Below are 17339 nucleotides of genomic sequence, written 5' to 3'. Positions count from 1 at the left end.
AAACTGCACATCGCCGGGTGCGGCGCTGTGCGGCATGGTGCATAATGAAAGTCTATGCACGCCGAATCTGGTGGCATGCATCAAACGCCGTAAGCATGTACCGGATTCGTTTTTTACTTCTGAGCATGCCCAGAAGTGATTCTCTGGCCTAAGAAAATCGGTGCAAGTGGAGTACGATAAAACATCGCATTCCACTCGGACCAATTCTAGCCTGTGTGTCAGTGCACATGAACGATTATTTTCTCAGTCCTAATCGGACCGAGAAAACAATCGCAGCATGCTGCAACTGTAATGCGAGACTCTTTTCTCTCGCACCCATTCAAGTGAATGGGGTGAGAGAAAAATCGCACTGCACTCGCGGTACACCGGTGTACCATGCATGCAGAGCGAGAATCGCAATAGCCGGCTACGGAGGAGAGAGAGAGATAAATCCTACCTTCCCCTCCTCTGTGCCAGCCCGCCCCTCCTGAGAGCCGGCCTGCCCCCCGCAGCTGTGGTCCGCTCGCACAGGCTAACCGTAGACACAGGGACACTAGCATGACACTCAGCTCCTGCTGTGCTGCCAGCACGAGCCGAGTGTCATGCGAGCATCGCAGTAGTGCCCTGTGGGGCCCCAGCCTCTCTCTCTCTCACACTCACACTCACTGACTCACTCACTGACTCATTCACTGACTCATTCACTCACTCTCACCCACTCACCGATCACTGGCGCGGCGCTGCACGGCTGTCACACTGCTGGCGGCTTCTCCTGATTTGAAAATGCCGGCCGCCCATTATTCAATCTCGTATTCCCTGCTTTCCCCGCCCACTGGCGCCTATGATTGGTTGCAGTCAGACATGCCCCACGCTGAGTGACAGCTGTCTCACTGCAACCAATCACAGCTGCCAGTGGGCGGGTCTATATCTTGCAGTAAAATAAATAAATAAATAATTTTAAAAAAACGGCGTCCCTTCAATTTTGATACCAGCCAGGGTAAAGCCACACGGCTGAAGGCTGGTATTCTCAGGATGGGGAGCTCCACGTTATGGGGAGCCCCCCAGCTTAACAATATCAGCCAGCATCCGCCTGGAATTGCCGCATGCATTAGATGCGACAGTCCCGGGACTCTACCCGGCTCATCCCGAATTGCGCTGGGGTAATAAGGGGTTAATCATGGGAGGCGTCTATGAGACACCCCCAATGATTAACCTGTAAGTGAAAGTAAATAAACACATACACCCAAAAAAATACTTTATTTGGAATAAAGGACAAAAAAACACCCTCTTTCACCATTTTATTAAAATCCCCAAATACTCCTCCTGGTCCGACGTAATCCACAGAGGTCCTGCGACGCTTTCAGCTCTGCTACATGAAGCTGACAGGAGCTGCCGTGGAACACCGCCACTATCAGCTCCACGCAGCAACTGAGGGAGTCGCGCTGTCACTGAGGTAGTGTTGGGGTGTGCAGTGATGATGATGCGTGCCGGGGTGTGTGTGGGGATGATGCATGTGGGAGTGACGGGGTGTGTGCGGTGATGATATGTGCAGGAATGTCGGGGTGTGTGCGGGGATGATGCGTGCGGGAGTGCTGGGGTGTGTGCAGGGATGATGCATGCCGGAGTGCCGGGGTTTGTGCGGTGATGATGCGTGCGGGAGTGCCGGGGTGTGTGCGGGGATGATGCGTGCGGGAGTGCCGGGGTGTGTGCGGGGATGATGCGTGCGGGAGTGCCTGCGTGTGCGGTGATGATGCGTGCGGGAGTGCCGGGGTGTGCGCGGGGATGATGCATGCGGGAGTGCCTGCGTGTGCGGTGATGATGCGTGTGGGAGTGTCGGGGTGTGTGCGGGGATGATGCGTGCGGGAGTGCCGGGGTGTGTGCAGTGATGATGCATGTGGGAGTGCCGGGGTGTGTGCGGGGATGATGCGTGCGGGAGTGCCGGGGTGTGTGCGGGGATGATGCGTGCGGGAGTGCCTGCGTGTGCGGTGATGACGGGGTCTCTCCCTCTCTCTCAGCTTTGAAAAAAAAAAAAAAAAAGGGAAACGTTTTTTACCGGATCCGTCGATTCAGTTTTTACACACTCTAAGGCCTGAAACAAACATCCGTTAAACTCGTGCGTGTTTGGTCCGTTTCCATATGTATCGGAGACATGGACAAACATGCACCAATGTTAATCTATCATTGAGGTCACACGTGCGTTATTCCATAAGGTTCATGTGTCCGTGATCCGTATGTGTTTCCGTTTTGCACGGAAGCATGTACATTTTTTGCATGGAACACGCACACACGGACCCCATGAAAGTCAATGGCTATGTGCGCACAAGTACGTGACACGGATGCATCTCTGTATGCTCAGTGTACGTTTTGTGCTTTTTTTGTAGCGATGTCGGTCGTTCTTTCTTTTTCTGTCTATGTCGGTCAATCTCCCTCAGTCCGTCGGTCGGTCTCTCTGTCTGTCTGTCGGTTTCTCTCTGTCTTGTCTGTCCCTCTCTCTGTCTGTTGGTCAGTCTCCCCCCTTTCTCATACTTACCGATCCCCGGCGCGGCGCTGCACGGCTCTTCACTAAACTCCGGCGGCTTTTCCTCTTTTGAAAAATCCGGCTGTTCATTAATCAATCTCGTATTCCCTGCTTTCCCCGCCCACTGGCGCCTATGATTGGTTGCAATGAGACACGCCCCCACGCTGAGTGACAGCTGTCTCACTGCAACCAATCACAGCCGCCGGTGGGTGGGTCTATACTGTGCAGAAAAAAAAAATAATAATTTAAAAAAACCACGTGCGGTCCCCCCCCATTTTGATACCAGCCAGGGTAAAGCCACACAGCTGAAGGCTGGTATTCTCAGGATGGGGAGCTCCACGTTATGGGGAGCCCCCCAGCCTAACAATATCAGCCAGCAGCCACCCAGAAATGCCGCATCCATTCTGGGACTTTACCCGGCTCTTCCCGAATTGCCCTGGTGCGTTGGCAATCGGGGTAATAAGGAGTTAATGGCAGCCCATAGCTGCCAATAAGTCCTAGATTAATCATGGCAGGCATCTCCCCGAGATACCTTCCATGATTAATCTGTAAGTTACTGTAAATAAACACACACAACGAAAAATCCTTTATTTGAAATAATAAACACTAAAAAAAACCCTCGTTCACCAATTTATTATGCCCCAAATAAACATCCATGTCCGGCGTAATCCATGGAGGTCCCGCATCGCTTCCAGCTCTGCTACATGAAGGTGACAGGAGCGGCAGAAGAACACCGCCATCCTGACAGCTCCACGTAGCAACTGAGGTGAGTATCGCGATCAGCTGATCTGTCACTGAGGTTACTTGCGGCCACCGCTGGATCTTCCAACTGTGACAGCAAGTCACCCGAGTGGCAGCGATGAAGTCACAGGTGAGTTGCGGTCTCGGGTGGAGGATCCAGCTAGCCGCGGGTAGCCTGAGTGACGGCAGCATTAATCGCGCTGCTCACTTCTGTCACTCAGGAGATTAGCGGTCACTGGTGAGTCCTTCACTGGTGACCGCTAATCAGGACACAACACAGACAGAGCCACGGGATGAGGATGAAGTCAGGTGACGTTCACCCGAGTTCATTCTCATCGCGTGACTCTGTCTGCTGTCAGCGGGTATGTAGCAACGACATGTTACATCACACACGGACATTTCACACGGAAAACACACTCACACGTCAGTTACATTCCACACGCACACACGGCTAGCATACGCAGTTCACACAGATGCCACACGGACCATAAAAACAGACACAAAAACGGGACACGGACCCGAAAAACGGACCGTAACACACGTGCGTGTTTTTTCACAAATGTGTGTTTCAAGCCTGACACGGATCCATTGCATCAAGCACAAACCGAATTGTGCCTGATTGCAAAAAACTGATGTGTGAAAGTAGCCTAAGGCGGGCTTTGCACATTACGACATCGCATGCCGATGCTGCGATGTCGAGTGCGATAGTCCCCGCCCCCGTCGCACGTGCGATATCTTGTGATAGCTGCCGCAGCGAACATTATCGCTACGGCAGCTTCACATGCACTCACCTGTCCCGCAACGTCGCTCTGGCCGGCGATCTGTCTCCTTCCTAAGGGGGCAGGCCGTGCGGCGTCACAGCGACGTCACACGGCAGGCGGCCAATAGCAACGGAGGGGCGGAGATGAGCAGGATGTAAACATCCCGCCCACCTCCTTCCTTCTCAAAGCAGCCGGGACGCAGGTAAGATGATGTTCCTCACTCCTGCGGCTTTACACACAGCGATGTGTGCTGCCGCAGGAACGAGGAACAACATCGTAACTGTCGCTGCACCGGCATTATGGAAATGTCGGAGAATACACCGATGATACGATAACTATGCTTTTGCGCTCGTTCATAGTATCAAAAAGGTTTTACACACTACGACATCGCAAGTGACGCCGGATGTGCGTCACTTTCGATTTGACCCCACCGACATCGCACCTGCGATGTCGTAGTGTGCAAAGCCGCCCTTAGAGATGTACAAAAACTAACTGAGCTCTCAGAGTCCAGTGCTGCCTCTCCAATCCTGCTCTGGTCTTTTTTGATTAGATGCAATAGCGACATCACATTGACAGTACTGCAGCCAATAATTGGGCTCAGCAGCTTGAGCTGTCTGCATTAAGACATTTGCTAAATGAAGTGATTGTCATATCTTATAGCACTGCAGCCAATCAACAAAAACCAAAGCAGCAGCAGAAAGGTAGCAGCAGAGAGTTAGTGCCAGACATAGGGAGTATGAGTGAAAGCTCCATTAGTTCTTTTATATTTCTGAGCCTATGGAGGAATCAAAGATAGCAGAAAGTCACTCTTTCACCTACACTCAAAGAGGTAGTCCTCTTATCAGACCTTGTTACCAACTGTTAAAATTTGTTTTTGTGTCAACTAAGTGGGTGGCAATGTAACATGCTTACTGTGTTTTTAGATTGGATCTTAAATAAAACTTATGAAGAACGGAATTAGAAACTGTATTGTTTTTTTTCACCATAGCTTTGAAAATAATTGTAGACAGATAGGAAACCCTCATTGGAATTGTCATAACTAGAGTCCTTTGGGCCCTGGTGCAAATTTAGATCAGGGCCCCCACCAACAATTTGGTCAGACGTATAGTTCATTGTAATGATTTCCTCTATCCTGTAATAATGTCATCCATCCTCAGCCCCTTCCTGTAATAATGTCCATTGTCCTGGGCCCCTTCTTGGAATAATGCCCTCTGTCCTGTGATCCTTTTTGTAATAATGTTCCCCATTTTGGGCCCCTTCCTGTGAGAAGGTCTTCCGTTCTTGGCCCCTTACAGTAATAATGTCCTCATCCTTGGTACTTGCTAAAATCACATCCCCCAAGTGGGACCTCAGCTGTAATAATGCCCCCCATCCTGGGTGCTTGCTGCAATACTGTCCCCTATCCTGGGCCCTTGCTGTAATAAAGGCCCCTGCCCTCTCACTCTCCTCCAGCACATATAGAAAAAAATATTCTTGCCTGTCCTCCCTTCCAGCACAGTGTCTTCTTCTTTCTCCATAGATGGCACAGTGGAGCAAGCGCATGGCAGTGACGTCATCTGCAATGTGCCCATCTATGTTAGCTGTCCGCCTGTAGCAATTGCAGTGCAGAGAGCTTGTGACTGTCTGCACTGCAATGCATTTTAGCTCAATGTGTGTCCGAGGATGCAGATTCAGCTCAAAATGGCGAGGCATCAGTGGGCCCCCTGAGTCCATCATTACACTCCTGTCCTCTGAACCATATACACAGCTTTAACTGACAACACTACATCAATGAAGCCAAAGGGGCACTTTGCACACTATGACATCGCAAGCCGATGCTTGAGATGCCGAGCGCGATAGTCCCCACCCCCGTCGCAGCTGCGATATCTAGTGATAGCTGGCATAGCGAACATTATTGCTACGCCAGCTTCACATGCACTCACCTGCCCTCCGACGTCGCTCTGGCCGGCGACCCACCTCCTTATTAAGGGGGCGGGTCGTGCGGTGTCATAGCGACGTCACACGGCAGGCGGCCAATAGAAGCGGAGGGACGGAGATGAGCGGGACGTAAACATCCCGCCCACCTCCTTCCTTCCGCATAGCCGGCGTGAGCCGCAGTACGCAGGTAGAAGATGTTCCTCGCTCCTGCGGCTTCACACACAGCGATGTGTGCTGCTGCAGGAACGAGGAACAACATTGTAACATCGGTCATTTCTAAATTATGGAAATGACAGACGCTACACCGATGATACGATTACGACGCTTTTGCGCTTGTTAATCGTATCAAAAAGGCTTTACACACTACGATATCGCCTGCGACGCCGGATGTGCTTCACTTTCAATTTGACCCCACCGACATAGCAGCTGCGATGTCGTAGTGTGCAAAGTGCCCCTAAGACTGTTTAGTAATCAAGAGATTATGCCTTATTTGGAAATGTTTCAACTATGAAACACTAAATGTTATTGTGACATTTCTTATCTGCTTTTATTCTTGTTTCAATTGCAAAAAAAGACCCCAGAAAGAAAAATTACCTCGGAGTGTGCTTTCTCTTCAGCCTAGGAATAAATGACATACACATTTTAAGATGTGAAATATGCAATTTACAAAGCAAATTCAGTGTTTCAGCTTATGAGCAAAAGTAAATTTACAGATACAAAGTTGTACAAATGAACTTTTTCTGTGTACATGATAGGAAATAATTTGAATTCTGATAAGCCTGAGAATGGGGACGTCAAGGAAACCTGTCTGCACAATCCACCATCCCTACACTGCTCAAATGGACATATAGGTCTTTGAAACATAATGTATTGCCTATCTTCGTTTAAATGGAATCTGTCACCCCATTTGACCTGTCTAACCTATTAATATGGGCATACAGGTTATAGAATGCTGAAAAATGTCATACCTGTATGCCTCATATTAGATGCCTTGTTGTTGAAAAATCATCTTTCACCACTTTATATAAATGAGCTCTTCCAGGCTATGGGGCGGATGCTGCCTGAAAGATAACTCCGCCTCCAGAGATTATTTTAAATAAAAGGGACATTACAGTGTGAGACAAGTAACTGACACAGAACAGGAGAAATTAAATTTGACTTCTTGCAGACATATTTTTTGCACCCTACTAAGCTCTGATTTATTGTAACAATATTGCAACACTGTCTGCCTGTGAGATAGAGGCTGAAGCTGAGAGGAACCTGCAGATGTTTCAGTTATAATCACACACAGCTCAGCGGTGGGAACAGAGAGCGAATCACACATCACACTGGTAACGCCGCTTTTATTTAAAATAATCTCTCATCCGGGCAGCATCTGCCCCATAGCCTGGAACAACTCATTTACATAAGGTGATAAAAGATGATTTATCCACAAGGCACCTGATATGAGACATATAGTTATGGCTTTTTTCAGTCTATAACCTGTATGCCTATATTAAACATTTAACCCCTTAACAACCGCGGGCAGTAATCTTACGTCCTAGCAGTCATGGTGTTAATACTGCAAGCAGCTTGCAACGATCAGTGCAAATATCAGCTGATTTTTACAGCTGACGTGTTTGCCTGCCAGGCACAAGCGGAATCGTTATCCACCCGTGCCTTTTAACCCCTTAAATGGTGCTGTCAATATGTGACAGCACCATTATAATGGCGACAACGGTAAACATTACTCACGGCCAATACTGGAAGTCACATGCCGGTCGTTGCCATGGTAGCACAGAGTCATGTGATGACTCATGTAGCTCACATGACTCACTTCCTGCCTCACACAGCCGAGAGCTGGGAGAGACAGAAAATAAGCATATCTGGTGTTTACAGCTGTGCAGCTGTGATCAGCAGATATGGCAGAGCGATCAGAAAGCTGATCCATATAGTTCCCTAGGGGAGCTAGTAAAATAAAAAAAAAAGTAAATAAAAAGTTTTTAAAAAAAGTAAAAAAATTAAAAGTTTAAATCACTCCCCTTTCTCCCCATTGAAAATTAAAGGGTTCCAAAAATTAAAGGTATACACATATTTGGTATCGCCGCGTTCAGAAATGCCCGATCTATCAAGATATAAAATTAATTAATCTGATTGTTAAATGGCGTAGTGGCAAAAAATTCCAAACGCCAAAATTATGGTTTTTGGTCACCACAAATTTTGCGCTAAATGCAATAACAGGCGATTAAAAGTTAGCATCTGCACAAAAGTGGTACCGTTAAAATCATCAAACTAAGACCCAAAAATAAGCTGTCACTGAGCCATAGATCCCAAAAAATGAGAACGCTATGGGTCACGGAATATGGCGTAAAACGTGCGCCACTTTTTTCAGACAAACTTCTGATTTTTTTAACTCCTTAGATAAAACTAAACCTACTCATGTTTGGTGTCAACGAACTCGTGCCAAGCTCAGGCATCACACTGATACATCAGTTTTACCATATAGTGAACACAGTGAATAAAATATCTCAAAAACTATAGTGCTATAGCACTTTTTTTGCAATTTTTTCGCATTTGGATTTTTTTTGCCATTTTCCAGTACACTATATGGTAAAACTCATGGATTCATTTAAAAGTACAGCTCATGCTGCAAAAAATGAGCCCTCACATGACCATATTGACTAAAAAAAAAATCAAAAAGTTATGTCTTTCGGAAGAAGAATGGCGAAAAAAACCTGGAAAGTGCAAAATCGACCGGTCGTGAAGGGGTTAAAAAGGTCAAAGTGGTGACAGATTCTCTTTAAGTAATACTCCATTACTGAAAAAAAGAGGTTTTATTTCATATGCAAATGAGATTGAAGTGCTCTGGGTGTGATTGGAGAATTTCCCAAGCTCTCTAATTCGCCTTCTGCTTGATTGACAGCTCACTAGCATTTTGCATTTAGCCCCAAAAGTTCGGCTTTGGCCTTTTCTGACCAGTGCACTTTCTTCCACATGCCATGTAGAGGACACACCTAGCATGTGGAAGAAAGTGCTCTGGTCAGATGTGAACAAAGATGTACTTTTTGCGCTGAATACAAAACATTATGTGTGTTGGAAATCTAACACATAGCACACTAGTTCATCGCCCTGAAAACACCATCCCCACTGTCAAACATGGTGGTGGCAGCATCATATTGTAGTGATGCCTTTCTTCAGCAAACACAGGGAACCTGGTTGGAGCTGAATGGAAGATCAATGGAGCTAAATACAGGGCAATTCTGGAGGAAAACCTGCTGTAAAAGACTTGATACTGGGGTGTAAGCTCACCTTCCAGCAGAACAACGACCTTAAACATACTGCCAGAGCTACAATGGAATGGTTTAGATCAAAGCTTATTCATGTGTGTGAATGGCCCAGTCAAAGTCCAGACCTATATCCCATTGGGAATCTATGATAAAACTTGAAAATTGCTGCACACAAACACTCTGCATTCAATATTTGAGACAGCTAAGAAGAATGAGCAAAGAATGAATCCCCTAGATGTGCAAACCTGGTAGAGACATACCCCAAAAGACTTGCAGTAGTAACTGCAGTGAAAGGTTGCCCTACAAGTATTAGAAAGCCAAGCCTAATTTCCTTTACACTTCACAAATACTTGCTACTAAGAGAAGGTATATCACAAATACTTGTTACTTTGTGTTGGTATATCACAAAATCCCAATAAAATACATTTACGTAAGTTTGTAGATGTAACTTAAAAAGATGTACAAAAATACATGGGGTATTAATACTTTTTCAAGGCACTGTACATGCCCTGTTGAGCAGTTTTTTTGAGTAGTGTGAGGTCACACTGACAGATTTCTTTCAACCTTTGAAAAATATGGGGCACGTTCTCAAACCTGGAGACAGTAGGGACTGAATGCCTAGGTGTAATCTCATTAAGGCTAAGACTGTACTTTGCTTTTTACCTGCTTTTTTGCTGCTTTTTCAACTGCAGTGTTTAATGCCAAAATGGATGTGTTCTGCTTTTCAAGCAAAGTCTATGGGAATTTGGGTTTCTTGTGCACACTATGCAGTTTAAAATGCTGCCTTTTTGTGGCAGAAATTTGGGCAAAAACTCAGCTTTGCAGTGCAAAACCCAAATGGCAAAAACAATTGACATGTCAATTGTTCAATTGTTTTTGCCATTTGGGTTTTGCACTGCAAAGCAGAGTTTTTTGCCCAAATTTCTGCCACAAAAAGGCTGCAGTTTGAACTGCATAGTGCGGACAAGAAACCCAAATTCCCATAGACTATCCTTGAAAAGCAGAACACATCCATTTTGGCATTAAACGCTGCAGTTGAAAAAGCAGGTAAAAAGCAGGTAAAAAGCAAAGTGCGGTCTTAGCCTTAGGCTGGGGCCACACGGGCACTACTGCGATCCACTTGCATGAGACTCGGCTCGTGCTGGCAGTACAGCAGAGCCGAGTGTCATGCCTGTGTCCTTGCAACTGAGGTCCGTTCGTGCGAGCAGACCTCAGCTGCGGGGGGCGGGCCGGCACTCAGGAGGGGAGGGAGGGATTTCTCTCCCTCTCTACTGTGTAGTCTGCTATTGCCATTCTCGCACTGCACTAGCGGTACACCGGTGTACCGCGAGTGCAGTGCGATTTTTCTCTCGCCCCATTCACTTGAATGGGTGCGAAAGAAAGAGACTCAGCTTACAATCGCAGCATGCTGCGATTGTTTTCTCAGTCCGATTAGGGCTGAGAAAATAATCGCTCATGTGTGCTGACACACAGGCTAGAATTGGTCCGAGGGGAATGCGATGTTTTATCGCACTCCACTCGCACCGATTTTCTCGCCGTGTGGCTTAGGCCTTAGGGAATAAATTTATATCAGTAGATATGCAACAGAAATAAGACTGAAATGACTGCGAACTGTTTAGAAGTCTTGGCTCTATGTGACTGCGAGGCAGACCTTGCATCTGCTAAGTCACACTTACCACTTGCCCATTTCCTGCGGGATTCTCACACAAACAATTGTGCATATTGTGGTGGCAATTAAAACCTGCAATTCAAAAATTAGGAGGGCAAGGTATAGCACCCCTGAGGCCATCAGGGAGCTAGAAGGTACTGCATCCCCACCAGGATGCAGGGCCTACCCCAGAAGACTAGTGCAGGTAACACATAAACACTCCAGATAATCCCTGTTTTTCCCCAATTCCCCCATAGAATGGTACAAGGCTAGTGTCAGACCAATGGATGGCCGCCTAGAGGTGGAGCAAATCCAGTCCACTAGACAACCAGGTGGGAAGGGCAGACAGTGGAGAGTCAGACAGTGGAGAGTGAGGAGTCGCGAGAGGAGACAGTTAAAGTGAGCAGACGGACTGACAGGAGTGAACAGTGACCTGAGGGCCCAGGCGGTTAGTTGCCGGTGGAGTACGGTGGAGTACTCCCGGAACTACACACCAACGGTGTACAGAATCCTAAGTCAGACAAAAGCTCAAGGCAGACCCGATAAAATCTGCACAGTGAGGGGACCATCAAGGACCTCACTGACCTTGAAGTTCAGGACTCAGTAGCAAAGGGAGAACCGGGGACAGGACCAGAAACTCCAACCCCACAGGGTTCAAGCTACCGTCATACGGACTGCTGAAGAAGACAACCAGGAGGGGATCCCAGCCGCTCTATGCCACGAGGACCCACCAACCAAAGACAGGTGCAGGGGAAAGAAGCCACCAGGTCACTAAACCAGCACTGGGACTACGGGGACCTGCAGTTACGACTGGGCAACCTCGGGTGATCAGTTACCAGCTTGCAGTGAGTAAATAGAACCAGTTACACTAAAACTCCTGTTGCGGCCTGTCTTCTTTCCACACCCATCCACGTCACCTACCCTCTGGGTAACATGCAGGCTGCCATTAACACCAGCCCCAGTAGTGAAAACTGTGCAGCGATGGCTCCATCCTCATAGCCGCAAAACTACAAGTAGCGTCACGTATGAACTTTATTCAACAATCCCCTGTAAATATTCCCCTTTTCAAAAAGCACCCATGGCATGGAACCGGGCAACGGCCCCAAACGTGACATTCCCCAGTTATACACCGCCCGGGACCGAGTACCCCATAACCCTGAGCGACACACAAGGCATTGGTGACTGTACAGAGGTTGCCCTGATGCTACATGACCCCCTTCTCTTATATAGTGTGATCTCCTACTCGGCACCTTCCATACAGTGTAAACTGGTACATCCATTTCTATACAAGAAGTTCCTAGCACGAAATCTAAAGTTTTAACAACATTAATTATATTAAATCATGTAAGAAAGGTCCCTAATCATTGTGTACAGATTATTATTATAGACTCTGTCAGTCAGTATCTACAATTTCTCCCACCTACACTTCTCCTGCTATCGTACCTGTGTTCCGGGAGAGAACTAAATGTTTTGAGCAAGAGAACAATTGAGGAGTAATAATTTAGATAATGATGGCTGGGGCATAATGTTCGTCATTGTACATACCGCCTGCTCCTTCTACAATTGACATATGGGAAGCAGTTGATTCACTACTGACATCTACTGACAATAATGCTGGCAAACTTACACATTGCTAGAATTAGTGCAGAAAATAAACTAAACATACTAACTAATCCCACCGAATCATTCTCTCATTATCATATACAAACATATACTATTATGATACAATAACGGCTCATTTGGAAGTGAAATTATTTATTAAAATCATTGTCTACTAAATAATCACGCTTTAAATCAAACATATTTATTTACATAGAGAATAATATTGGAAATCCACATAAAATTTCTCTTCAAACCCTCTCATGTAGGCTTCCTATTGATTTCAATGAGAAAATACTTTTATAATGCATTTTTTTTCATGTGATTTCTATTTTTTTCTATGTGTCAAAAGAAACCTGTAAAGTCTTGTGGAGCTTCTGGTTGAAAAAGTTCTCTAAATTTGACTATTAAATCAATTAAAACATAAAAAACACACAAATACCAAAAAAATGCTAAAATACTACCAAAAACCTCTATACGAACAATCGAACAGAAGCAAGAAAAACATTGCATGCACAAAAACAAGAACAAAAACACCCCCCCAAAAAAGCATGGGAAGAGCATGCTATAAGTATTATAGTTGGGTTTTCCTATTGACATAAATGTTTGACCTAGCAGATTTGTAGAGTTTTATGTTGTGGATAATATTTAAGGTGATACTCTAGCTTTGGAGGCCCTTGGGGGGTGATTCATTAAGATTGGCATTGCACACGCTAGTTTAATGAAACCCCAAATTAATTAAAAGTTGCACACTACTTAATGATTAAAGGCCGCTTTACACGCTATGACATCCCTAGCAATTGCTAGCGATGTTGAGCGAGAAAGCACCCGCCCCCATCGTACCTGCGACATCGTGTGATCGCTGCCGTAGCGAACATTATCGTTACGGCAGCGTCACACGCACATACCTGCTCTGCGACTTCACTGTGACCGGCGAACCACCTCCTTTCTAAGGGGGCGGTTCGTTCAGCGTCACAGCGACGTCACAGCAGCGTCACCGAACCGCCGCCCAATAGAAGCGGAGGGGCGGAGATGAGCGGGACGTAACATCCCGCCCACCTCCTTCCTTCCTCATTGCGGCCGGCCGCAGGTAAGGTGAGGTTCCTTGTTCCTGCGGTGTCACACATAGCGATGTGTGGTGCCGCAGGAGTGACAATATATTTCGTACACCGAGCAGCAGCGATATTCGAGAATAGGGGGGCATGTCACCGATGAGCGATTTTGACCGTTTTTGCGACGATTCAAAATTGCTCATAGGTGTCACATGCAGAGACATTGCTAAAGCGACCGGATGTGCGTCACAAATTCCGTGACCCCAACGAGATCACTTGAGCGATGTCGCAGCGTGTAAATCGGCCTTTAGGCAAATCTATTATCTGATGTACAATTCTGGAGAAGTAATGAGCGAGCACTACCAAGCTTGGATGCTCGGTACTCATAACAAGCAGTTGGTGCTCAGATGGGTGTGACTTGAGCACCTGAGGACAATGGAAGTCAGTTGGAGACTAGAGCATTTTTCCGGAAATCTTCCTGAAAAGTGCTCGAGTCCCCCATTGACTTCCATTATACTCAGGTGCTTGAATGGTGCCCACCCAAGCATCCAACTGCTCATTCTGAGTACCGAGCACCTGAGCATGGTAGTGCTCACTCATCACTATTCTGTAGTAAATTACATAACTATTTATGAATCTGATGGACGGGCATAGGTACATCTTGCCCATGCTATGAATATTGGTGTAGTTGGACAGGAAGTCACAATACATTTATGCAACTTAAAAGCTGAAGAACAAAAATATTGCAACTTATTAGGATGCTTTACATCAGAATTTTGGCATCATCACATTAATGATTTTGCCCCGTAACACTTTCCTGTTGGTTCCCGGTGAAGGTAAATGGAGGGAATACAGCTTTCTAAGGCCTAATTGGTTATCGGGCCTCGATCACTTACATTTTACAGAGATGACTGTTTTTGTGTATCACACTTTCCTTTCTCATACACTCAAGCAAACCATTTTCTTCGTAAGCAATAAAATCAGGCAATATATGCTGATGATAGTCTTCCTGCCCTAATAGCTAAGCTGACCCATTTTCAGACATGGTTAACTAATCCACAGCAGGCGATTAATACTTACAGTGGAGTAAAGAGACGATGTGCTGGAAACCAGTGATAATGATGATCCATGTACTGGGGAAAAAAATCAAAAAATGAGAAGTTATATTCTCTTGACCTATTCAATGTAAAATTCAAAGGCTGGAACGCTACACAAGACAAGGGCCAGGCACAACAGCGGAATATATGATATGTTAAAAGGTATATGGCAGTTTTAGGTACACAATATACATTATAAAAGCTACACATGGTATACAAAGAGAACAAGTATTTAAAGGGGTTGTCCAGGATTAGAATTACTGGACTGAATTTCTTCAGAAAATGTACCAAGTCAGTTAATGGGCTTTGTCAGGCACTGCTGATTAGTCCTATTTGTGAATGGAGTTACTGTTTCTAGTAAAATGACAACCTTTTTTTTAAAAAAAAAAAAATAAAACAATGAGACAACCTTATTTAATATTATTGAAGCCACTTGATTACCTTCTTCCATGCTGTCCCGGAAGGAACCTGAGTGGCTGATTGCTCTTGGTCTGTCCTCTAATGAGGTAGCACTTCCTCCCAACTGTGAGTCTTCATATAATTCAAAGGAAGCATCTTGTGCTGGAATGCTATTTGATCGCATCATGTTTGGTCCAGGAATTGAAAACTGAGAGAGATTGGTGGGGCTTACTGCAAAACAGAATTTCAGAGCATGTAAATGATTTATTACATGTAAAGATGACATCACCAAGCCTACTAATCACAAGAAATGCCGGCAGGTAGGCGGAGGTTTGCAGGGCACCGGTCTGGTGGTCACAAGTGAAGTACCTGGATTTAGCCTAAAATTTGAGGCCTGGCTCACAGATTGAAAACCACTGACTGCTGTACAATCACATATGTTAAAGCTAAATGCTGATTGCCCAATAAAATATAACAGAGTCCCAATAACTGTAATTATAATCCACAGCTACAGTATATTCAGATTTCTGTACACTACTTAAGGGGAATCTGTCACCAGGATATTACAACCCAATATGAGAACAGAAGAGATTAGAGACAGAGACCCTGATTCCTGTGATGTGTCACTAACTAGGCTACTTGCTGTAGTTTTGATAAACTCATTGTTTCATCAGTAGGAGATTAGAACTAGAGGACTAGTAAAGCTGCATCAAGGTAGTCGTCCATATTCATGAGCTCTGTATAACAACCACCCCCACCAATGACTGGCAGCTTTCTGCCTATGCACAGTGTACACAGCTGTCAATTAGTGGTGTGGTCAAAGTTATACAGAGCTCAGCATTCAACGAACTGGAAGATCTGAAGCAGATATAACAGTGATTTTATCAAAAGTGAAGCAAGCAGATGCTTAGAATCAGAGCATCTGCACCTACAACATGCTGCTTTCAGAAGTAGCAAAAAGCTGATGACAGATTTCCTTAAACTAGGTGGACACTTGCGGGTGTAGGGGTTGCAATCACCCTAGGGCCCTGAAGACTAGGTAAGTTAAGGAGGGGAAGGAATAGCTCTTTGGGCAATATGAGAACGCCAATACTGTAAATGACCCATGTGCGTTAGGGAAAGGCCCTGTTGGAGATTTTGCATTGGAGCTCACAATATTCAAATTGCACTATTAAGCTTTGTTCTGCCTGTTGTATAGTTTACTGTTTTGCATTGCATTCTGTAATGCTTATTCCTTCCTTCAGGAGATTATTTTGCAGTACCCATTGTACTGACCACAGTCTCCAAAATGCAATTTGCTGGAGCAAACACTGTGCTCTGTGCACGCAGCAGGGATTACATGGAGAACTTGGCATAGCGGCAGGCAAAACTGTGATTACAGCAGGGTATGAATATGATATTTAAGACGTGCTGTAAATAAAGAAAAGTATTTGCAGAGTTACTCAATTTTTATCAAGATCATGTCTAGTCCTTATTTGAACCTAAAAGAAATTCTGTGGTAGAACCTGAAACAAGCTGTTTATACACAAAAACCTACTAGTATGCATAAAATAGAGAACAGTTATAAAAAAAAATCACTGGGCAATAATTTATTAAAGTGTATTGAAGATTGATATCACAAATCATGTAGTCGCAATCACTGATGGTGCAGCTAGTTATCGAGTGAAGTGCGGGGGCTTAATTTTCAAATTGGCGGTATGAGAGTTTGGTAATTTTACTTCTTTTATACTTATACATTTGTATGATGAAACACCATTCAGTGTACCATATATTTGTAGGAAAACTGAAATTCCTTGATGCATAGAACGCAAATTCACTTAAATGGGGAAGGGGAAATTAAGCTCAAAGTTTAAGTTAAAGACTTAAAGGGAATCTGTCGACAGGAAGGATTTTGCAATGTAGGCTGAGGACATCATGCTGCAAGGGTTAGAAAAGAAAAAAGCATATGTTTCTCTTATCTGTGTGCCAGCTATTGTTTACCTATACTAAAGATTTATTGCTCTTTGATTAACATTGGTGTGACTCCTCTGTATGTTAAGAGCAGTCCAGCATGACCCCTGCTGTGATTGACACCTCACAGTAAATGCACAATCTCTACTGAGAGCCTGGTGTGGGCAGGGACAGTTCTCAGCCCTGCTAAACACAATACTGAGATAAAATCAGAACAGCTGCACACAGTGATCAAATATAAACATGGTTACTTTCAGAATCTCTTTGCCTACATTATGCTGCTCTAAAGGTACTGTCACACTTAGCGACGCTCCAGCGATCCAACCAGCAATCTGACCTGGCAGGGATCGCTGGAGCATCGCTACATGGTCGCTGGTGAGCTGTCAAACAGGCAGATCTCCACAGCGATCAGATA

General features: G+C 45.4%; 1 protein-coding gene across 11 annotated transcripts in view; it reads right to left on the bottom strand.

The window, feature by feature from the left end:
• NAV3 (neuron navigator 3) overlaps window positions 1-17339 on the bottom strand; it is a 1060193-nt gene that overhangs the window by 93222 nt on the left and 949632 nt on the right. For all 11 annotated transcript variants that reach the window (XM_075344930.1, XM_075344922.1, XM_075344924.1 and 8 more), the window contains 3 exons: window positions 15017-15205; window positions 14559-14611; window positions 6508-6531 (listed from right to left, as the gene is read on the bottom strand). In XM_075344930.1, the coding sequence (XP_075201045.1) occupies window positions 6508-6531; window positions 14559-14611; window positions 15017-15205 (266 nt within the window). The remainder of the gene's footprint in view (window positions 1-6507; window positions 6532-14558; window positions 14612-15016; window positions 15206-17339) is intronic.

Source organism: Anomaloglossus baeobatrachus, chromosome 4 (assembly GCF_048569485.1).
Source record: "Anomaloglossus baeobatrachus isolate aAnoBae1 chromosome 4, aAnoBae1.hap1, whole genome shotgun sequence".
NCBI lineage: Eukaryota > Metazoa > Chordata > Amphibia > Anura > Aromobatidae > Anomaloglossus > Anomaloglossus baeobatrachus.
This window is presented reverse-complemented; position numbering and strand designations above follow the sequence as displayed.